The sequence below is a fragment of the Mesocricetus auratus genome, unplaced genomic scaffold (assembly GCF_017639785.1).
Source record: "Mesocricetus auratus isolate SY011 unplaced genomic scaffold, BCM_Maur_2.0 Super-Scaffold_100001, whole genome shotgun sequence".
NCBI lineage: Eukaryota > Metazoa > Chordata > Mammalia > Rodentia > Cricetidae > Mesocricetus > Mesocricetus auratus.
The window spans coordinates 8,979,969-9,004,477 of record NW_024429187.1 but is presented as its reverse complement, the minus strand read 5'-3'; the positions used below and the strand labels follow the sequence as shown (position 1 = coordinate 9,004,477).

At 45.8% G+C, this 24,509-nt stretch overlaps 1 protein-coding gene across 35 annotated transcripts in view; it reads right to left on the bottom strand.

Moving 5' to 3' along the window:
- Plekha5 (pleckstrin homology domain containing A5) overlaps positions 1-15,499 on the bottom strand; it is a 172,107-nt gene extending 156,608 nt beyond the window's left edge. For 16 of the 35 annotated variants that reach the window (XR_005876589.1, XR_005876591.1, XR_005876590.1 and 13 more), the window contains exons 1-3: positions 15,342-15,498; positions 15,136-15,215; positions 13,063-13,120 (exon numbers count right to left, since the gene is read on the bottom strand). Coding sequence is in view for 31 of the 35 variants with exons in the window: in XM_040743486.1 (XP_040599420.1) it covers positions 13,063-13,120; positions 15,136-15,215; positions 15,342-15,433 (230 nt within the window). In the remaining 4 variants the exon portion in view is untranslated. Of the gene's footprint in view, positions 1-13,062; positions 13,121-15,135; positions 15,216-15,341 lie in introns of all 35 variants that reach the window. The other 19 variants (XM_040743463.1, XM_040743470.1, XM_040743475.1 and 16 more) reach the window with 3 other exon arrangements.
- Positions 15,500-24,509: the final 9,010 nt, after the last annotated feature.

Genomic DNA, 24,509 nt, shown 5'->3' with positions numbered 1-24,509 from the left:
AGCTTTTCAGATGAATACTTTTGAGAAACTGAAATCAGTAACTGAAATACTTAACGTCAACCTTCTTCCATGACACTAAAGAAACCACTCTGAGAGGACTCAAACCCTGTCAGACTTTACTTCTCCCACCAATTACACAGCCAGCTTCAAACCCAGGCTTCTTTTTGTGATCGGCTGTAACAAAGCAAAAGAGGGGCATGTAGGCTCAACCTCGTTCATGACAACAGCTGGAGGGAGGGCCGGCTGGATGCTGCAAGCCCGTCAGCAGGTGAGGTGTGGCCAGAAGGACCAGAGGCTCCTGCACACATGCAGCTCTTTGGCCCTTTCCAATCATCCTTTCCGATATTTCTGGCTGATTTCTGTGAAATACTTTTCCAAACTCACAATGGCTTTCCGTTTGTTTTAAGCAGCATCTCCGCCCTTCCCCAGGAGCTAGGTGGTTAATCTTGAAAGCAGACACAGTAAGCACAGAAAACATGCTATGCCCTTCCCACTCATCTGGGAACGCGTATGAGGTTCAGGGCCTGGGGTGACCAGGCCTGACCTGCTTCCCACCCTGTGAGGCTGGTCCTGTGAATACAACGAGAGAGAGAGAGGAGGGGGTTCAGAAGGAATGTGACCCTACTTGGCCTGACCACAGCTTTCAAGTCCCAGCCTGCTCAAGCCATCACTGGTCATTGTCTCTGCCTGTGCCGCCCAGGAGTGTTCCCAAGAGCACATGGTTCCCAGCACCTTTAGTGTGGTGTTGTACATTTAAACGCTTCCCACCCAGAGACTTAGATAGTTGCGATTCCAACTTTGACCTATCTTATGAAGAAGGCATTCTACTCCTTTACTTTGCCTCTCCTACTGACCTCCTCCACTCAAAATGTATTGTTAAATTCATTCGCTTCAAAAGCCTCTGCCCTTTCCACATGTCGGTGACAGCTCCACTCAGAGTGGCCTTGCCTGTCACCTCTGGGTGACACCTACACCACTTTCCACTCTTCCCACTTCAGCTCCACGAGCTACGAAGCCCATCACGATGCCTTTAACTCTCTTTAACTCTTCACTCACGGGGGACACTCAAGCTAGCTCCTGCCTTTTATCCTCACACAAAAATAATCGCTCCTCTGCTCTTTGGAGGAACTTCTTAGTTTAATGACCTAGGCATTTACCAACTGAGCTGATTTCTTCTTCATAAATCACAGGTCTTTCTGAAACAGAAACCCACATTGAAAAACCAAATACACATGTCACTAGATATGGTCCACATCATCCTCAACTGCATGACAAGCAACAGTTCTCACTTTCAAGAGACATAAAACTAACATGAAATTCAGACTCTGCATCACGACATTTCTGAAGTACTTGTCACAAGTCTTGTCTTTCAAAATAAATGAAAATGAAGCATTCTTAGATACCCAATGTCATAAACTTGCAAAACAAATACCTATGTGTTTCATATCTATCATACAGTTCACAGCTTTTCAGATAAATCAACTCATAGTATCGCAGGCCTACAAAACAGGCACAAGAAGTACCCTCTACACTTTATAGAGAGGGAACACTTAACAGGAGCCTCTTTACCAAAGTAACATGGCAACCAAGGTGTGACCTCAGCCTCCATTCACTGCGCTTCCCTGCCATGCCAATGCCCACTGGCTTCTCAGACAGCTTCTCAGCAAATCGAGCTGGCTGGGAAAGGACTTACATCGTGTACACGTAAGCCCTGAGTTCCTAAGAGGGAGCTGACAATTAGTGCGTATGATCACACACTTTCTAATCTCAACAAGGTGAGAAAAGTAAGCCTAAACTAGCATGTTAAAAACACAGACACATGCATATAATTTGTAATAAATACACATATAATGGAAGTACACACAAAACTCTCACAGAATACTTACAAACTAAAATACTTTGAAGACATCTATCTACTAAGCCAACTCAACTGACCTTAACACAAAAATGAAAATGCATATATAGGGGCTGGAGAGATGGCTCAGAAGTTAAGAACACCGGCTGTTTTTCCAGGGGTCCTGAGTTCAATTCCCAGCAACCACAAGGTGGCTCACAGCCATCTGTAATGAGATCTGGTGCCCTCTTCTGGCCTGAAGGGATACATGCAGACAAAACACTGCATATATAGTAAATGAATAAACGAATGAATGAATAAATAGATGCATATATAGAATAAACCACTCAAGAGCAACCAATAAAGAACTCAGGAGATTCATACAGAGCAGGCAATTCACAGACAAGGTTCAAGCAGACATTGAAAATTAGGCTAATACATTTGCAGCAATATGCATGAAGCTGGAAGATTGTCTTAGTTGCTTTTCTATTGCTATGATAATATACTACCACCAAGACAAATAGAAGAGTTTATTTGGGGTTCATAATTTAGAGCCCATGACCATCATGGTGGGGAGCATGGCATCAGGCAGGCAGGCAGGTGCTGGAAAAGTAGCTGAGAGCTCACACCTGTTTTTTCAATAGTACTTTTTTATAAACAGTATTACTTTACATACCAACCCCAGTTCCTTCTCCCTCCACCCTCCCGCTCCCCCACCACCTTCTTTCTATCCCACTCCCCATACAAAAATCAGAAAGGGTGAGGCCTCCCATGGGGAATCATCAAATCTGTCACATCATTTGGTATCTAGGCTGAGAGAGTATCCTTCCATAGGGAATGGGCTCCAAAAAGCCAGTTCACGTAGGAGGGATTAATACTGCCAGCAGCCCCATAGACTGCCCAGGCCTTCTAACGTTCAGGGGGCCTAGTCTGGTCTCATGCAGGTTTCCCCAGGCCCGTCTGGAGTCGGTGAACTCCCACATCTTGAAATACAACCACAAAACAGAGGACACTGGGAAGAGTCTGCCCCCACTGACACACCTCCTAATTCTTCCCAAATAGTTTCACCAACTAGTGACCAAGTATTTAAACACACGGGCTTATGGGGACCATTCAAACCTCCACAAGGATGCTAAGTGAAATACGCCATACACTGAAAACATGGTGCGTGACTCAAAAAAGAGAAGAAAACAGGAAAGGTCAAATGTGCAAGAACAAAATGGACAGAGAAGACACAGGTTAAAGGACAGAGACGCAGTTATGTAAAAGTCTAGATGCTGAAAGGCTGCAATGAGTATTCTATCATCTGCCGGAGATCTGCTGGAGAAGAGATGTTCAGTTTTTCCACACAAGTAGCTGCAAGATGATACATTAGTCCTTAGAGTAATCATCTCACTATGTAATCAAAAGATGATATATACCTCAAATTTATACAATAAACCATTATTAGGATACGCCTATAAGACTATTTAAGAGAAAAATATTTGCTCTAAATTTAGCATATTACTTTATATCATTTATTTATTCTATAAAAACCTAGCAAGGAATTATTTCAAGATTTTGTGCTGTTGCTTTTATTACATTTTAAGTTTTAGGTTGAATAGCTTTATTCTAAATATCTAATTAGTAAAACTGATATTACATACATCCTAAATGGACTTCAGCAAAAGCTGTTGGGATTAATTCACTGAATAAAGAATAAAGTAGTATTTTTATCTCAGAGGTTAATTCTTACACACACACTCCTCTCTCTGGACTGTGACTATTCAAAGAATAATAAATGTAGATTTCAGTCATTCAGAAGTGGTCACACATGCACACACAATGTAAAAAACAGTTGGGATTTGGTAGAATTTTTCAAGTATTCATACTCTTGGGAATTATATTTTATGTGGTGAGTATCCTTAAAAGCAGTGGAGGGAACCCCCGGCCCGCTTCTACATGTTAATCCAGTCCTCCCTCAGAACGCAACCCTTTCCCAACCCCATCCTCCCACCTGGGAAGACACCTTAGGTTAGCCTTCTGCCCTCTAACTTGTCATGGTGAATCAGGCCTCCCTCCCTAACAGCACTTTAGGAGGCTTGCTGTCATGGCTCACAGGCCAAGAACACGTACCACCGTAGAGGACAGGAGTTCAGTTCCCAGCACCCATGTAGCAAAGCCTGCAACAACCTGCAACTCCAGCTCCAGGGGATCCAGGGCCCTCTTCTGGCCTCTGCCAGTACCTGCCCTCATCAGCACATACTCAAACGGGGGTGGGGGAGTGACACGGATGGACAGATGGACGGACGGACACCACAACACTAGCGGCCAAGCATGCAGCCCAGGAATGAACATGTGACTCACAGTGGCCAAAGTCTAGGTTATAGATTTTGGGGGGGGGTGGAACTAAAAAGGAACCTTGACCCTTGAAGTTAAAAACAAAAGGTTGTAACTCAGAAAAACAAGAAAACGGGGAAGGGTCTAGGCCCTGCCCTATATGAAATGACAGACTATGCACACCCCCATGGAGGGCCTCACCCTCCCTGGGGAAATGAGGGGATAACGGGGGAGGGGGGAGAGGGCTCAGGAGGAAGGGAGGGAATGGGAGAGGGACCTGGAACTGACTTGTGAAGCAACCTTGTTTCTTATCCAAATTTAAACTGGAAAATAAAATTTAAAAAAAAAATCTAAAAAAAACAAAAACAAAAAAAACAAAAAAAAAACAAAAAAAAAAAAACAAGAAAACGCCTTCGGCAACCAAGAAAGGCAGGTGAAGAGAATCCTAGGGTCCGATGTGTCCCTCCTGAAGCCGATGTTAAAAGTCTCTTTAGCTAGAGCATCTGGCTTTGGGACACTCACACGACAAGAAGTGCCCTGGCCAGGTGATGGAGAATCACAATGAGCTGCCCTGTGGTGCTGAGGTAAGTGGCTCTGGAGGCCTCAGAAGCCTCTCTCATCATCTGCTCTTCCTCATTTCACACGTCTACCTGTCTGTCGCATGTGAACACTGGAAACAGAGCCATGATTCTGAGACCGTGTCTGCTTTCCAAGTGCTAGTGCCACACGGATTGACTGCGTCCTTCTGTATGTCCCAAGTCTCACATAGCCAGAGCTGTTCCAGAAACGTCCATCACCTACGGCCCAGGAGGGCCACTTTCCGTTTCTCTCCAGGGCCCACAGTCTTCCATATTTCACAATCTGACTGACATCCGCTTTCGTCTGGTCCTCACAGCAGCACAGACGTCACCAGGGCCTTGTTTGCCTGAAACCGAGCGGTTCCACTCACACCTGTTAGCACTTGGGACAGAGATGGGGTGGTCAAGGGCAAGCTCTGGGTGTTGGACGTTTCCCAAGAGGCCTCACAGGGTCCTGCATCCCCTTGGCTCTAACTGGAGTAGGTTAGACATCACATCTCTGAAGAGACTCCTGACCCACTTCCCACAGCCTGAGTGGAGTCACAGAAACCAAACCTGGGTGAGCACATGGATAGACTATTAAATTTCACAAAGAAGCAGATGACAAGGTTTGTGAACATCATAAAATTAAGTATACCGCTATGAACAAAGTCATCCGTGCCACGGACAAGTATTAATGACACACTGTGAGAAAGGATAAGATAAGGGACTACAAACAGCAGTGAACGAGATCCGCGATGACTGTCTCCTGTCGGCATCGAGGGAAAACAGCATTAAACAAGTTTGCTCTCCTCAGTCTAACACGCACTCTTAAAAGCCAGTAATTTTCAAAAAAGATTTAAAAGTTTTACTTGTATATGCACACCCGAGAATGTGTGCACGCACATGTGTGTTCTGTGCCTTCTGGGGAGAGAAGAGGCAGAATCCCCAGCTTCGGTTGTTGTGAGCTGCCTGGTGTGGGTACCGGGAACCACACCTGCAGCCTCTAAAAGAGCAGAACCTGCTCTTAGCTGCTGAGTTCACCTCTCCAACCCCACATCGACACTTACTTAACATGCTAATTTAATACTATCAGGTGGTGGCCTGAATGAGAAATGTCCCTAATGGGCATCCCCAGCAGGTGGCACTGTCCGGGGATGGCATGGCACCTTGAAGAGACGAACCTCGAAGCAGGGATCGTCACTGGTGGCAAGCTTTGAGGGCATAAGGCCTGGCCCCAGGTCCCATTCTCCCACCCCCTGCCCTGCATCTGTTTAGGGAAGAGTTTCTGTTTTCAGACAAGATCTTGCATAGATCAGGCTGGCCTTGAACTTGCGGTGACCTTCTTGCATCTGCTTCCAGTGCTAGAATTACAAATATAAACCACGACACTCAGCCCCAGCATAGACAGATGAGTATGAAATTCTTAGCAGGGTGTGATGGCGCATGCCTAGAGGCAGGTGAATCTCTGTTCGAGGACAGCCTGGTCTTCCAAGAGAGTTCCAGGATAGCTAGGGCTGTTACCTAGAGAAATCCTGACTGGAAAAAACAAAACAAATGTTTTTAAGCTTAGGTCTGGGATATAGCTGAGAAAGCTTGGGTCTGCATGTTTAAAATTGACAAACAGAGGAAAGGCCTTTGTAAAGGCCAGCTCTCAGCCCCTTAAAATATTCCCTCAACAACTCAGAAACCAAAGCATCCTCAGTATGCCCACGCAGGGCTCTCCTCCCTACACGCACACGTTCCCTTGTCTGAGGGCACCGTCACTCTGCAGCCACTTGTTTCTGACCTCTTCCCGTCGGTCTCCTTGCTCAGCAAGATTCCCAAGGCCTGTCAGCTCCCTTTTAATATCTTTGATCAATGGCCTCCTTCCTTCCCACTCCCTCTGACACAGACAGGGTCCAAGCAATCAACTTGTAGATTAGAGCAACAAAACCACGGCTGACCCTCTGCTTCCAGGTTTGCCCTGTCTAATCCAGGCTGCCTAAATTAGCCTCCACCCCCGCCCCAATCTTGGCTTTATGAAATGAGTGGTGCATGAATGACAACTGAAATAGAACATCTAGAAAAACAACTAACTGGCCAGCCCTAAGCGCAGACTCATCAGCACTAACCCAGCCTGCAGTCCTCCAGAGTGGGTATCACTGGTGAAGGGGGTCAGGGCCTCCAGTTAGATCCCCACATCCGAATCCTACCTCATCGGCAAGCCTACCTAGCTCAGGTCCTTTCCACCTCCTAGCAGCTCCAGAGCAGCCCCTGAGCTCTCCTCTTCCTCCTGAGAATTCTGACACCAACTGACAACTACTACTGTCAACTGACACACCCCAACCGACGCACGCGCACACTTCACCACTGACCCTAACTTACACGTATCTGCCAGGCATGGTGAAGAAGTCACACAAGCAAAGTCATGGTCTTCCAGCCATTTCTACTCTACTTCTCCCCACCACCCTCCCAAACACACACCGCCTTTGACAAACCAGGGGAGGAGGCTTAACCCATCTGTTACAGCAAACTGCATCTCGCCTTCATGAAGATGTTATTTTAAAATTACACTGTCGTTTTGTTTTAAATGTCCGTTTCTCCCATTGGGCCGTAGATTCGGGGATGGCGGGGTGGTCTCCACTCCCACCTTTATGTGTTCAAGCTCCTGAACGGTGGATGAAACTGTAAGGCGCCCCGAAGTGAACATTCAGGAAGGACCTGTCATAAGACCATGCTACTGGTTAACAGGGTTTGTAGGTTAAGCAAGGTCTTTGAGGATTGCTTTATAACCTAACCACAATACTAGTATGAAATAATACCCTTTGTTCCAAGTAACCAACTTTGTTCCAAGTCACCAGGTGGAGAACTGCCTTTAACTACCTTGTTCCTTTTTAGTTGTATTTACTTTCTTGTTATGTGTGTGTATTTTGCCTGCATGTGTGTGCGTGCCTGGTGCCTGAGGCCAGAAGAGGGCGTCAGATCTCCAGGGACTGCAGGTACAGACCGTTGTGAGCTGCCGTGTGGGTGGGGAGGATTGAACCCTGGTGCTCTAGAAAAGCAGTCGTCAGCACTCTTAATCACTGACCATCTCCCCAGCACCCTGTCTTAGATTTTGGTCCACAGATCTTGACTTGAACATTAGTAAGTAAAAACAAAGCTTCATGGCCTATACAAGGCAAGTCTTCATAGCCTCTGTGGGAATCAGTTTACAAAACAAGTAAGTCCACAAGAAACAGAAGAAACAAAAGGGTAACAAGGAGGCTGCAGCGTTGGCTCAGCGGTACTTGTGGTTCTTCCAGAGGACCCAGGTTTGATTCCCAGCACCTATGTGACCACTCCCAACCACTGGAACTCAGTCCTGGGGGTGCTGATGCCCTCTTCTGACCTGGGTGGAAACCAGGTCACACACATGGAACCCATACATAAATGGAGGCAAAAGAAGCATACACATACAGTAATAAATACACATCGTAAAAACTTAAAAAAGAAATCGCTGATATATAGATTCAGTCTGCAGTTTTTATACTTATGTTAAAAGAAATAACAAAAGGTATTAGAGTTTCCCCTATACATTTCCCCATTGATGATACATGTTATTGCTACAAACTCCGTAAGGGCTAATAGCTGTGCTGTACTAATGAACTGGAGCAAGGTGCTCAATGTACAGAAGGAGCTATACGTCACAGTGCAAACTCTCCTGGTGCTCAATGTACAGAAGGAGCTATACGTCACAGTGCAAACTCTCCTGGTGCTCAATGTACAGAAGGAGCTATACATCACAGTGCAAACTCTCCTGGTGCTCAATGTACAGAAGGAGCTATACGTCACAGTGCAAACTCTCCTGGTGCTCAATGTACAGAAGGAGTTACACATCACGGTGCAAACTCTCCTGGTGCTCAATGTACAGAAGGAGCTATACGTCACAGTGCAAACTCTCCTGGTGCTCAATGTACAGAAGGAGCTATACGTCACAGTGCAAACTCTCCTGGTGCTCAATGTACAGAAGGAGTTACACATCACGGTGCAAACTCTCCTGGTGCTCAATGTACAGAAGGAGCTGTACATCACAGTGCAAACTCTCCTGGCAAACAGGAGGAAACAGAGTGCTATCTACTGACTGTTCAGAAACAACACACTACTCCAGCGGCAAACAGCTAGTCATAGCCACTCTTGCAATCCCAGCACACAGGAGGCTGAGGCAGGAGCATCATCACCTTGACTTACAGGCCATCCTGGGCTACCAGTGTCTCAAGGTTGTAAATCTGGTTACAGTAGCTACAGCACCCAACTATAAAGCAACTGTAAATAGCAAACAGAGTTGATGTATTCTCATGTTCTCGTGGTGGATCTGTACCGTCCCATCTTTGCATTCCCCCCCCCGGGCTGGCAGGTTTAAATGACTATCTCATACCAGGAACCCCATCATTGCAGGTATTTGGGAATTCTCACCACCTTTTAGAGTCTACTGAGGGTATGGAAACGAAACCTCATTATCCCAAATCATACACTGTTCTATCTGCATATCTAGACGAGTCTCAATTATATTTAAGGGGAAAGGCGGTATGAGAAGCTCCCCACAGAATCTGCATGTACTGCACAGTGTGCAAGTAAGTATGTAGTCTGCCCGCTCCTCCCTGGTGACCCATGAGAGAGGCCCACAGTCTCTCCTGCCCCAGAGCACTGGATGAGGGTGTGCTTTGTACTCGCTTAAACGCCACCACGTTAGGAGCACAAAGGAACAGGCAATGACACATCCCGTTTTAAGCTACAGTGACCTGTCTTTAAAGAGTCATTAAGCAATATTTGTGAGGCTTAAGCAGGAAGCTTAACAACATTCAAGTATAGCAGATTATCTTCCGTCCTTTGTGGGCTCGTGTTTGATTTTGGGTAAGGATATGGAATATTTAAAGCTGTACTTTAAGTTGCAAATTCACTTACAACAATTTTTAGCCTTTCCCTTTGAAGATAAATCACACGAATTAAGTTTTAGAAAGCAACACGGAAAAGAAATATTCAAACTCTGTATTTATATATGCATAGATACGCGCGTCATTTCGAGGCTAGCTTAGTGTACACAGAAAATCAGTTTTTCCATTAAAAAACAGTCAAAGCATAAAATTACATGTTTATCTTAAGATAAGAGATTTTCATAGATTATCATTTTTAAATGAATATAAAATAAATATATTCTCTGAATCAGGAACCTTCTTCTTTGCCTAACTGTAAGCTTGTGTTAAGAGCTAATTTTTAAAGTAAACAAAGCAAACGGGTGACCCTGTTTAAAAGCACGGAACTTCCACTCTGCTCCAGCCCTTCACTGACAGGACGACCGTTTATCGTCGGAGCTGTGCGGGGAAGATACGTACACAGACATTTAGGGGGAACGGTGAGCACAGAAAGTCAGCGCACCCGGGCATTCCACTCGACTCAGCTCTAGTTATCCACACACAGCTTGTGTACGGAGGCCACAGAGGAGGCAGACGAGAAAGCCACTCAGCTTTCCCAGGTCTCCCGCGGACACATCTTCCTGGCAATGTCAGTTTTCATTACCTTCTAGAATCCTGCAAATTCCCAGAACAGCACAGGATAAAATTTAAAAAAAAATGTATCCACTCGGTGGAATTTCGAGGTTCTTTCCTCTAGTTAGTAGTTCTGAAGACTGACCTCCAAAGTTTTGTTTTTTTTTTTAAAGGCCAAACCACACTCCAGCTTCTAGAACTTGCCCACTCCACCTGTCAATACCAACGTGTCATCCAAAGTGAAAGTTCTTCCCAGGACCCTGCAACTGGGAACAGGCACCAGTGCTGTCCTCAAAGATGAAGGCTTTCGGAACTCCACCCATCCCCTGAGCATTCAAGTACTACAGGCTCCCACTGACAAAGGGCACCTCCCACAGCACAGGATTAGGAGTCAGAGACCAGGGTCCATCTTCCCTCTGAGTTCTCAACTAGCTCATCCTTCTATTCCCACCTTTTCCTTTGCTTTGATTAATAACTCCCTTTCTTCAAGAAACAGCAGATGAAAAGATATCCATGAACATTGGCCACTTTCGTCCTAGAGACTATCTTTCCTGTGGGAGACCCACAGCTGCAGAAGGTAAGCACCAAAGGAGTGTCTCTGTTGCTTTCTTACACTGGGGGCAAAGGGAAACAATGATTATGACTGTTTCCACCATCAAACTGAGATCTAATCCTCCCCATCAGAATGATAAAGCACCCCTAATATGGGATGACCTAGTATGTGAAAAGTTTCTAAGAAATCATAGATAACCCTAGGGACGTACATAAAAGCAAAGGACTCGGGTCTTCTAGCACAGCTGGGCGAGTGACACCATGACACCTCCATGACATCTATCTGTGAGTGGCAAGCATCTCCAGCGTCTATCTGTGAGTGGCGAGCATCTCCATTACCTTTTTGTGAGTGGTGAACATCTCTGGAGAAGTTCAGTGAGTGATAGATTCCTGCAATGTGCCCAGTTTTGAATGAATTGCTCTTTCCATAGAAAGGACTGCTACTTTGAGAAGCAATTAGCTGCCTCTTAACATCACATGACTAAAACCTACTAGTTTTAGAATGGCTTTTATTTATAGCTTTCTAATATTGTCCTGATTTTCCTAAGAAGGTGACTTACGCACAGTACTCAAATAAAATTCTAATTTAAAATGAAAGAAGGTACCACCAAAATGCCTTGCTGGTAAAATAAGAGAAAGTCTAATAGCTTATTTCTAAATTAAAACATACACATTGAGCCTATGTAACATTTTGAACTAAGAAAATCCCAATCATCCAAGAGCACACTCATTCACTGAAATTAAAATATTGTTGACATTAAAGTCTAGTCTCAGATCAGCTAGGATTAATGTGTAGTAATCTAAAGTATATTGAATAAATGAAAAAAATTAAGAAGCTGTTTTTATGCCAGGTATGATGGCACACACCTTTAGTCCCAGCACTTGGGAGGCAGAAGCAGGCAGATCTCCAAGAGTTCTAGGCCAACCAGTGGAATACAGTGAGACTGTCTCACACAAAAGCAAACAAACAAAACACTGTGCTTTAATTTACAGCATCAGTACTATGTCTAGAAAGAAAGCATCCCTTTTCATGGCAACACAAGCTCACTTAAATTCAGAATGGAAATAATCGCTAGGAAATGGCTTGCTCGTCTCCATTTACTGACGTCGTCATTTTTTTTCTCAGTCATCAAACAAAGTATAGCTTGATCTTCAAACAAAAAAACCTAGTCAGATAAACCAATAACCCAGAAGGACCACACTTGTGAAGATGCTCAGTTCCCACACTTCACTCCTGCTTTTCCTGTTGCTGTACTCAAAAGCAGCTGCACCTATAAATATACCTTGACATTTTACGTAAAGCATCCTTCTACAGAAACTTAAAAACCATGTAACGGCATGATCTTAAAAAAGTAGCACGGTAAAAATGATTGGCTGGACCACTGTACCTTTACCTAGGAATCTACTATTGTTAATAAACTATTAAAATCTTGTGTTTAAGGATATTCTTTCAAGACTCAGTTCCTTAAAATTAACAAAAAATGTTTACACAGGAACAAAAGCAAAGCTCTTTTAGCAAGAAAGTTTTTAGGTTAAAACAAGACAAAGCACCTTATTCCCCTTGGGAGAATGAGCTCTTCCCCACTGGATGCTGACCAGCAAGGCTGGAGTACCACCAGCCTGAATGGGAATGGCAAGCAGCTGGAGCCCATGGCACTGGTTTTCACTGATGAGTCAGCCGGCTTTCCCTCCAGCCCTCCTCAAAGTCTTTCACCCAAACACAAGTATTAGTAAGACACCATCTCTTGGACGTGCTTAAATAAACTGAGCAAGAATTACAAATGATGCTCCCGCACAGCTTGTGCGGTGTCCAGAGTTTACTGTTTTGTCACCGCCCCAGCTCTACAACAGTTTTGCTACTTAGTAACAGCTCAGGCCACAACGCACCTAAGCAGGACTCACCTCAAAAGTAATGGTAACATAGCCCAGACATTCTGTGTGTAGGTGTGCACCAGAGTGTGTGCTCTTACCACAGATAATCAAGAACAAAACCTGTAACCCACACAGCTAAAGTCAGGAGGCTCTACAAATGTTCTGCCACAGAAACACCAAGCAAACGAATGTGGCCCCAAGTGACCTGATTTGCAGTCCATGAATCCACAAATACCCAGTCAAATAACAAGATAAAGAAGAGGGACACCATCCTGCCCCTCAAAATTCCATAACCAGATAAAGGATACAATTAACACTGTATAATGAACTTTAAGATATGATTGCATCTACATTCAAAAGCGTCCAACTTCAGGTTCATCTCAACATTTGAATTAACCAAGGGAAGAAATCAAAATTCACTCACTTTATATAGTATCTTGCACCTTCAAAAGTATATGCTTCTTCCCAGCCAGTGGGTAAATCTAAAAAACACATATTTCAATTAGTATTACTTCAGTGGGATTGCAAAATATGCTTAAACCCATCTTACCTGTCTTCATGATTACCTACAGTCATTTAAGGAGTTGTCTACCCAAAATCGTGACTGGCCAAAACAACATTATTTGGAAGATGATAATTCACATTCAAAGCCACCAGGAAAGTCCCAGCAATATTTGAGGTGACCTGACATGAGTATTCCCTTTAATGATTGGGGTGGAAAAGGACTATGCGCTGGCACCTCCCAAAATCAAAGTCTTCTAGTCCAGGTAAAACACCCATCACTGGTTGGCAAAAATCCCAAACAGGAAGCACTTGGCTTTCTAAAGTATATTTTGTCTATTTAAAAACATGTTTTTCAGTGGCATAACCGAATCCATCCAGGTTTTCATCTAGTAGGAAAAGAACTCAAGTGCTTAATTAGCGAGAAAAGTAACTGAATATGTAAACACCATGTTTCAATACACTTGACCTTAAGAGATGTGAGGTTTCAAGTCATAACATTGGGAACGATTTAGGTGAGCGACTTTATCTTTATATGCCACACGGTACTTATGATGACAAGTGGCTTGGATTTAACCCATCTCCAAAATGAAAAGTCATCGATGTGTGGACAGAACCAGGGCCCAACCAAAGTAAAGCAAACCAAAGTAAATAAAGAGATAAATGTGGAATCACACCAGAGAATGAGATATTTCTGGCATGTGACTGTTATTACTTTATTCAGTCTGTAAGGGCAATCAGGAAGACTGGTGTCACAAATAACCAAAAATAATGCCACAGAATGACTGGGTTAAGTTACTTTAATCCCATATTGGCTTCCATGAAATAAATGCGTCCATATCCACGAAAGCAGTGAGGCTATCAGAGTTGCAGTATGTGTATAAAACAGGCTGAAGCTCCCCTGAGCAGGGAGTTCGGAAAAGCAATGGTTTATTAGTCAGAAATGCCCTAAAAATGTAACCTCACCACGCTTGCCACAGCAGCCTTCCCTTTCCTCCTCCACGCTCTTGCAAATTTGGACACATTATTAGTCACTTCACCGAACTCCAGCGTTCTGACAGAAAAGGCAGGTTTGTTCACCCTTCTGGCAACTTTAACAGGAGATTCCTAAGAACCTCGCGGTTGGAGAAAAGTACCGAGGAGGACGGCTGAAACCGGCCTCACCTTCGACCGGGTTCTCGAGCCTTTGCAACAGCCCGGCATAGAGACGGCCCAGCCCGGGGAACACTCAGACGTAGCAGGCAAACAAGTTGGGTGAATGTAAACAAAGAATGACAAAAGCAAGCCAGACCAGCACTAAAACACCGCAAGCCCTCCTCCAGCTCAACTCGCGCGTGGCATTCAAGGAAGCTACCAAAGCAATCGGTGATGCGCTTCCCCGCGGAACTGGGGCCCCGAATGCCCCCACGCGGGACCGCCCTGGCTCGCCCACCGCCTGCTGGCGGTACGTGGAGCGTGGCTGCGGCTGCCGGGGACTTTTAAGCCCGGATCACTGGCTGCAGCGTCCTGACTCCGGCGGGCTCCTCGGGTGGCAGGAGGAGACGCACCGGCGTTTGGGTCACCGGAGTGGGGTGGGGGGGTCGCAGCACCCCTAACTCCTCCATCAGTCACCCACCCACAAGTCCCACCTAGGAGAAGTAGGAGGTGGAGGATCCTGGAGGAGGGAGCTGCCTGGCAGGCGGCGGCTCTCTGGGGAGCGGGGCGAAGATGCAGGACCATCTCAGCGCGGGGGTGCTGGGGTCCGGGGAGCGGGTGAGGACTCCCGCGAGGGTGCTGGGGGGAGGCGGGGAGGCCGAGCCGGGAGCGAGAGGGGCGTCGGCCGTGCTCGGGGGGCGTCGGGGCACGGATGGGGACCGGGGCGCAGGAAGAGGGCGCCGTCGCCAAGCGCTGATGCAAAGGCGAGAGAAGAAAGGCGCCCCGGGACTCACTCACGCGGAGCCCGGGGCACCTCCAACCCCGCCAGGTGGCCGTGAGCCGCAGCCCCGGCTCGCCCTACCTGTGCTCTGCCGCCGGTGCCCGGTGACGACGGCCTCGCCGGTGACCGGGTGCAGCCAGGTGGTGCTCTTGGCCTCCTCGCTGCCGGGGAGAGAAGGGAAAGGGGCTGAGCGGCGCGAGGGGCGACCCACGGGGCGCCACCCCCCCTCCCCACTCCCCGGCCCGCTCGCTCCCGCCGCCCCGCGCCGCCTCCCCCCGCCCGCTCACTTGATGAAGAAGACGCGGCCGCCCCGGGTGATCCCGTACGTCCAGGAGCGCGGCAGCGAGCAGATCCACTCCAGGTTCAGGTCGGCCGCCATGTCTGCTCCCGGCCGCCGCCGCCGCCGCCTTGTGCCGCCGCCGCCGAGGAAGGAGGGCGCGAGCGAGCGAACGAGCGAGCGAACCGAGCGCAGGGCGCGCGGCCCGGCCCGAGCGCGCCCCCGCGGCCGCCCTACCCCCTCGGGCGGCGCCCTCCCCGCCGCCCCGGCTGAGTCCGGCCCGCGTCGCCGCCCCTCGGCATCCTCCGCGGCCGCCCGCCCGCCCGCCCGCCGGCCCGCGCTGCTCTCCCTCGCTCGTTCGCTCGCTCGCTCGCTCGGAGGCTGGGCGAAGCGGCGCCGCGCCCCCGCCAAAGCCCTCCCCCGCGCCCCGCCCGCTCGCCCGCGCCAAGGTTCCGGGGTCGGGTCCCGCCGGCGCCCCGAGGGCTCGGCTCCGGACCGGAGCTGTTTTGTAAGAGCTCCTGCCTAGCCCGGGGCCTCTCCAAGAGACGCCCGGCTCTGAAATGGAAAGCTGCTTGCAGGAAGGTTTTTTTTTTTTTCCTGGTGTGTGGCAAATTATCGGAGGGTCCACGAGTGGACGCTGACCGGTGAAATGGGACCGACTCAAACGAGTTTGTTTGGTTTTTTGTTTGTTTGTTTATTTGTTTTCCTTTTCTTCCTAGGCTCTCGAGTCATATAATAATTTAGAAAAACTTGTCTTTTCCTCTTCCTTTCTTAAAAAGATGCACTTGATCATCAACGTGAATTTCCGTTCTCTCTATCTCTCACATTTATGACCATAGCAACTTACTTTATGGAATCCTTGAGATGGTGGACCCTGAAATCCCAAATAACCCTGTTGGAACCGCGATCGTCCCCATTTCACAGAGGGGGAAAAAGAAGCATAAAGGAACAAAGGTTATTGCGCCCCGGGTTATGGTAGAAAAAAAAAAAGGCAAAGCCTGGATTCGAATTGTCTGTAGGTTTTTCAGGTCTGTCCATAGGAATACATCTCTGCGTAGCTTTTGGGGGGGCTGACACCCCCTCCCCTTGTTCTTTGAACAAAGGAGGAGTTCACAGCAAGTGAGACCTCCCTTGGCACCAGTTCAGAGCGCCCTGCTTGCTTCTTACTGCCCCTGAGCCTTCATCACGCTTGGAATTGTTTCTACGGCTTTGCAGCAAATGACTCATCCCAACAGGAGACACAGTTCAATAATAATAGTACAGCTTGGCGTCCACACAGCACATTTCTTCCTGACCAGTTTTGGGTGCTGCCGAAGCCTTATCTCATTCATCTTCCCGGCGACAGAAACGAGCAAATGAACTTTTTCACCCTTTAAGGAAACTAAGGCACAGAAGGAGTGAATGCCCTTGGCCAAAGCTCCCAATGAGACTGCATGTTCAGTTTTTTTTTTCTCCCCCATCTTCTGACTCCCCAAGGCCATACGTATCTGGTGAAATGTAGACTGCAATTACTGCTATAATTTTGCTGTCCATCTGCATTCACAGGAGGAAAAAAATATCATCACTGTAATGTTTTCTCTTTGGGTTCCTTTGTATTCTGCTCCTTCATTTCACTCCTTATTACTTCTTGACATCTTATCTCCTGCCCAGTCTCTGGAAAATACGACTTTTTTTTTCTTTCTTAAATCAATGAATAGTTAGTAGGAAATGTCCCCCATTAGCATCAGTGGTCACTGGCATAGGGTAGCAAGGATATCAAGAGCTGTTGACTTTCTACTCTGCTATCATTACAAACTGAAAATTCTCCTACATACCGCAATGACCTTATGGGTCTAGTGCTTGCTAGTCCAAGATCTGAAAGTCTGCATACTACTGAGAAGTCTGTCTATAAGTTGTCTGTGTGCTGTGCTGAGATTCTCTTTAGTTTTTGGATCTTGTGATACTGCAAGATGCATTCGTGGAAGGCCTATCTCAAAAAGTAAAACAGTAATATATCTTTAAAATCACAGCCAAGTGTTAAGGGTGCAGTTCAACTTGTCTACCTGCTCTAGGTTTTGGGGTGGGGGAGGTACAGAGAGGGAAGTGGGGAACATTCACAGTGCTCAAATAGTAATCTAGAATCTATTGTTGGTTTTTTGCTTTTTGTTTGTTGAGACAGGGTGTGGGTGTATAGCCGTGGCTGGCCTGGAATTTGCCATGTTGACCAGGCTAGCCTCTAAATCAAAGAGATTTGCCTTCCTCTGCCTCTGGAGTGCTGGAACTTAAGGTGTGCATGCCACTTCCTGTGTAATTTAGAATCTCAAAAAATAATTCTATAATGTATCCTCCAGTTTAAGGAAAGCAGCAAAAAAAAAAAAAAAAACCTTAGTGGTGTGTATATAAAGTGAGACAGGCTTTGATTAGGGTAAATAATAGCTCATATGACCTTCAGAGCAGTAAAAGCAGCTTCATAGGCTACAGTGCTGAGTGATCGTTTCTCAGCTTTCGTGGGTAAAATTTTTGTTTTCTTACAATCTTCCTAAAATGCCCTATCCGTTTGATCGTGCTTGCATGTCTGAGTATCCTTCCCGTAGGAAGGCAGGGACCATGCATGCCTTTTCCTGTCACTGAATCTCCAGAGCCTTGAGTCAGCTCTGGGATCATCAGTAGTTTAATTTTCTTCCTGATGCCTCAACCCCTCAATGGAGTTATTATACAATAATACATCCCCTTTGTCACCTCACACCTCTGCAGAACTGAGTCAGACCTAACTCATATCCAATGTCTGCCTTTTATTGCCCTTTTTCATCTTTCCAGCCTGTGAGATGATTTGATTCCTTATTTCATGAGTCTGTCTTTTGAGAAGAACCATCCCGGGACTGCCGCTGCCTCAAAAGAAGAGGGGGCCCAAAAGTGCTAAGGAACGGGGCGGTGAGATGGCCCCAGTTAGGTTACAGGAACCCACGTGATGGAAGGAGAGAGCCTACTCAAGGTTGTCCTCTGACCTCCACATGCGCTCTGACAGTCACACCTCCCCAAAATAAATAAACGTAAAAAAAATCACTCTGAGATAAACTAAAAATAAAACCACCCTTTCCATTGACAGAGGACAATCCTTGAACCAAAGAACTCACGGCTCAAAGCACAAGAACACAAGAAAAAAACAAAAACAAACAAAACCTCCCAAACCCAAGATTGCTTCCTAAAATGCTTGAAAGAGAACAAAGTGACATCTCAGAACACAAACGATTCATGTGAGGTGGTTCATCGGGCAAAGGAGCTTGCTGCCAAGCCTGAGGGCGGGGGTTCTGTCCTCACCCACTTGGTGGAAGGGGAGCACTGTACGCCTCAAATCTGCTGACCTCCACATGTGGGCTGTGGCACAGGCACACCCACTGCCCCTCTACCCCCCCACACAATAGGTAAACAATATAGGAAAAATTGTAAAACAACTTTGCTTCCCTTTAGAAATCTTTGGAAAACATTTATTTTCATTTTACATGTATGAGTATTTTGCCTGCCATGTACTTAGATTTGCCATAAGCATGCAGTACCCATTGAGGCCAGAAGAGGGTGTCAGATACCCTGAAATAGGAGTTAGAAACATTGTGGGTGCTGGGAATTTAACCCCGGGGTGCTCTTAGCTACCAAACCATCTCCTTAGCCTCTGCTTCCCTTTTTAAAGATTTAAAAAAAAGGGGGGGGGATTCTACAAAGTAGAGAAAGAGCTCATGAGAGAAAAGTTCTTTTACTGTCAAGAAATACCTGTTACTCATCTCTACTGCCATTTATCAAACTCTCCTAACAAGCAAGGGCCAGGGGCACTAGCTCAGAGGTAGAGCATTTATTTGCCTGCGGCTCAGGAGGTGGCCCTGGTCCTTACAAACTCTACCAACAACACTTGATATTATATGTTTTGTCATATTGTTGGTCCAAGGATTCAAGTACGTTGTCAATGGTTCCTTGAACTAGTACCAGTGTAAGGTGGAATGTATCAAGAAAGGTCTGAGGTGAAGGGCAAAACGCTGACCTAACTAGCTAAATGAAAGTGTAGGCAGAAAGGGTGGAGCCTGACAGCCTTCCTCAGTGAGGAACGTAAGATCTGCAAGTCAGTTATTAAGGATTTCTTTCCTAAGAAGCCACCTGGTCAGGGATGGACTTAGTGTTCATTTGACTCTGTTTTTTGTAGCATGCATGAAATCCTGGATTGAAGCTCCAGTACCCAAAAAGCTGGATGCCATGGAGCATGCCTATGATTCCAGCACCTGGAAGGTAGAGGCAGGAGAACCAGGAGTTCAAGGGAGATAGGGGAGGGGACTCTGAATTCAGACGTTCAGGTATTCCTTGGCTACGTAAAGAATTCAAGAGCAAGCAGGGAAACTGGAGACCTTGTTTCATAAAAAAACAAAACAAAACAAAAAAAAAAAAACCTGATAAGAGATAAGAGTTACAGATAAAAATTCTTTCTTTCATGCAGAGGCAGGCGGAACTCTGTGAGTTTGAAGCCAGCCTGGTCTCCAGAGCGAGTTCCAGGACAGCCTCCAAAGCAATACACAGAAACCCTGTTTGGAAAAACCAATATATATTTCACGCATTCAAAAACCATACGTATGCCAGCAGCAATCATGTGTGTGATGGGGATTAAAAGACTTGGGGAGGAGGGAGCCGTGCTGGAGAGATAGCTTTTCCAGAGGACTTGGGTTCCATTCCCAGCACCCCCATTGAAGCCCACAACTGTCTGTAACTTCAGTTCCAGGGGATCTGATGTCCAATTCTGCCCTGTTCAGGTACCAGATACATACTTGGTCCACAGACACACATGCAGATGAAATATCTACACACATTAGAAGAAATAAAAATAAAAGGCTGGGCATGGTGTGCACACCTTTAAGCCAAATACCTTGAAAGCAGAGGCAGCAGCATCTCAGATTTCAAGAACAGCCCTGTCTGCATAGCAAGTTCTAGGCCAGCCAGGGCAACTTAGTGAAAACAATGACACAAAGCTATCCTTTAGTGGTTGAGCCATCATTATTTTTGGCATGTTAAGTTGGGGTCTCACTCTGTAGCTTTGGCTTTGAACTTGAAATAACCCTATCTCCTTAGCCTCCTGAATGACGAAGGGTTGTCTTCAAAACCTGTCTGTGGTGACAGACCTCTCCTTTAAATTGCAGCATCTTAGTATCAGAGGCAAAGGGATCAGAAGTTCAGGCAAGTACAGGTTGGCCTGGACTACTGCCTCAGTTACTGTTTTATTGCTGTGAAGAGATGCCATGACCATGGAAACTCTTATAAAAGGAAGTGTTTAATTGGGGCTGGCTTACAGTTTCAGAGGTTTAGTCTGTCATCATGGTGGGAACACAGCAGCACACAGACAGACATGATGCTAGAGAGGGGGTTGTGAGTTCTACATCCAGATCTGCAGGCAGCAGGAAGAGAGAAACACCAGACCTGGCTTGGCATTTTTGAAAACCTCAAAGCCCACTTCCAGGGAGGGACACACTTCCTTCAATGAAGGCCATACCTCCTAATCCTTTCAAATTGCGCCACACCCTAGTGACTAAGCACTTAAATCTATGACCCTCAGGGGGTCATTCTCATTCAAACTGCCATAGCTACAAAAGACCCTGTCTCAGAAACAAACAAGCAAGAGTTTACAGCTGAGCCCCTGAACTTGTTCAAATTAAAAACTCCTTTCTTAGCCAAGTGTTGGTGGCACATGCTTTTAATCCCAGCACTCAGGAGGCAGAGGCAGGCAGATCTCTGTGAGTTCGAGACCAGCCTGGTCTACCGAGTAAGTTCCAGGACAGGCTCCAAAACAATACAGACAAACCCTGTCTCAAAAAAAAAAAAAAAAAAGAAGTCTTTTCTTGTCATGCCTGGTGGCACATACTTTTAAGCTCAACACTTGGGTGGCAGAGGCCAATCTGGTCTACAAATCAAGTTCTAGGACAGCCAAGGCTACACAGAGAAACCCTGTCTCTAAACACCAAAACAAAAACACTTTTTTCTTAATGCCGGTCAGCAAAGCTCCAAAGCTCCAATTATTATTTTCTGTTATAGGTGAGCAGCCATGTGGATGCTAGGAATAGAACCTGGATTCTCTGGAAGAGCAGCTGTTAACCACTGCGTCATTTCTCTAGCCCCAAAACATTAATATTTTTTTAAAGTACACAATGTCTTTTGATTTGTTTGTTTTGAAACAGGGTCTTGTGTAGTCTCCGTTGGCCTTGAGTTGACTTTAGAGCTGAGGACTATCGTGAGTTCGTGACATTGCAGTCCAACTTCTGTCTGCAAGGTATTGCTTCTTAGATAAGCTCCGTTCCCCTGTCTACAACAGTTGATGAGTCTCTCAGCCCTCACGGCTCAAGTCAGCAGCCTCTCCTGCAGGCTGCACGTTTCCTCAGCCCTGTGCTTCCAGGATTTCCTGCTAGATTGACAAGGCCACCACACTTTGTGAAGCCCTCTTTTTCTGGGTTTTATAATTCAGTTCTTGCAGCTCTCCTCCTGTTCTCCTGGCAGTATTTCTCAAAATTGGTTCTGTAGTCCATATGCATCAGTTATTTAAAGTTGTTTCAAGATGGATTCCTGAGGGCGAGGGGGATGGCTTGGTGGATAAAATGTTTTCTACACAAGCCTGAGCCTCTGAGACTTACTGGAAAGGCAGCCGAGCCTCAGTATGAGAGTCCATCTCAAAAACTAAGTGGAGAGTGATAGAGGAAAACCATCAACATCAGCCTCCTGCCTCCACATGTGCAGAAAGGGATACACACACACACACACACACACACACACACACACACACACACACACACACACACACAGGTCCTCCAGACCAATTACACCAGGATTAGGGTTATTAGGGTTAGACCAAGGATGCGGGATTTAAACAGCACGTTGGTGATTCTTACATACACTAATGTCTGAGACCCATTGCTCAATGTGATCATCATTCCTACATCTGCATTTCTACCCTAGACCTCTCTTGTCATCTATGAACCATATCTCAGAATTTCTTTAGACAGTTTTTTAATACTTCAAACTCAACATGTTAAATCTAAGTCACTTTTCCTCCAAATATACAATTCCTATCCTTTTAGTGGCTAACACAAACATCAAACCAAATTCCCACAGCAGGAACTTCAAAACTGTCTCCCCCAATATCTTGTCCCCTCTATCAACACAATCTTCTTTAAACAAATACCTGCGAATGTGTCCTTCTTGCTTAAATCACCTTGCGGCACCAAAGGCTTAAAGGATAAAATCCCAAGACAGTTGCTTGTCATTTTGAGGACTTTCCTAATCTGAGTTCTGTGCAGCCTACATGGTCACTGTGCAGAGTGTTCTACCAAACAAACCAGGCCTTTTCAAGTGTGTGTGTGTGTGTGTGTGCGCGCGCACGCGCGCACGTGCTCTTCAGTCCCCCTTCCTGGTTTGCCTGACAATCCCCTACTGCTGTTTGAATTCTTTGCCCATAAGTTACTCATAAATTGCTTCAGTTGGTAGAATGCTTCTCAATATCGTATAAACAAGGCATGGTGCCACACACAGTCCTAGCTCTCTAAAGTTGGGGACACAAGGATCTGATGTTCACCCTCATCCTTGGCTACACATAGTCCAAAGTTCACTATTACCTTGTCTCAGACAAAACAAAACAAAAATTATCCTTTGGGAGCAACCTGGCTACCCACCCACTCTTCCCATTGTCCTTCCATGTGGTGGTCTCTACTGGACAGATACAATAATCTGCATCCCTTTCTCCCCTTGAAACTTCCTAAACTACACACTGTATTTCTCCTTATCTCCGGTCATTCAGGAAATGTTAGACGAACAATACTGTGGCCCATTTCCACTGTGCTCCCGTATTGCAAAGTGCTTCATCTTTGATATTTATTTCTGTTTGTGTTGCTGCAACTTGCCATGAGTCACACTGCCGTCCTCTCTTGGATTTAGCACTCTCTTAGCTTTTTATAGACTATCCTGTATAGAATGGAAAAAAAAATGGCGGAGACCCAAGAGCACCATTAGGGTGTATGAAAATAGATGCTTCTGTGACACTGCCTACCTGGCTTCAAGAATACTAAAGATTTCTAGCCGTTTTGAATGACACATTGAAGAACAGAAAAGAGTTTCATGCTTAGCTCGTTAAAGAGATCTATAGAGGCTTTGTTTAAGAAGAAATTCTTCCTAGAGAAAGTGATATTGATAAAAAGTAATACACAGAACCTAAAAAGTTCAAATACTATTTGAGTAAGTTGGTGGGAGGGGTCGGGAACGCAGTACATTTAAAACCACCAAAGGAAAAAAAAAAAAACCCTAAAAAACAAACAAACAAACAAACAAAAAACCCCACTAAAGACATACATAGCCATGAGAGTCAAAAGTTATCACCTCTCACAATGTGTTAGTGTTTCTTTTTTTTTTTTGGTTTTTCGAGACAGGGTTTCTCTGTGGCTTTGGAGGCTGTCCTGGAACTCGCTTGGTAGTCCAGGCTGGTCTCGAACTCACAGAGATCTGCCTGCCTCTGCCTCCCGAGTGCTGGGATTAAAGGCGTGCGCCACCAACGCATGTTACAACAGTGAAAGTACCTCGGACAACTGGCCTTTGTTATGGTTGCAACATTAATGTCCCCGTAAGATCGTAAGTTTGATCACTTGATCTCCTAATGGTGATATTACTATTTTAAAATGGATTTATTAGTGTGTGCGTGTGTGAATGTGTGTGTGTGTGTGTGTGCCATATATGTACTTGAGGAGGCTAGAAGAGGGGTATCAGATCCCTTGGAGCTAGAATTTTCCCGTATGACAATTCAGTTTTGTTGAAAATTATATATGCTTATATGTATGCATTTACTTTTAAGAAATTCCCTCAATTTCCAACTCAATGTTTAATTCAGTTATATGTGGAATTATATAGCCAATAATCTAAAGTAGGTTCTCTGTATGTAATTGTAATATAAAGTCCGAAATAAGAGAAATGGAATGCCCGTGCAATGATTTTGCATTTTCATGGGCACGGTGTTTGTGCCTCCTTTGTATTCAACAATATTCAGCAAATGAAAGGATTGTAAATTAACGGCACACAGCATTGGAGTGGGTAAGGCCTCTTAACGAAGCTCTTCTGTTTCACTGTGGCTTTATTCATTCATTCATTCATTTTTCTTTTGCGGTGCAGGGATGGGGTGGAGGGCTACTGAACTCAG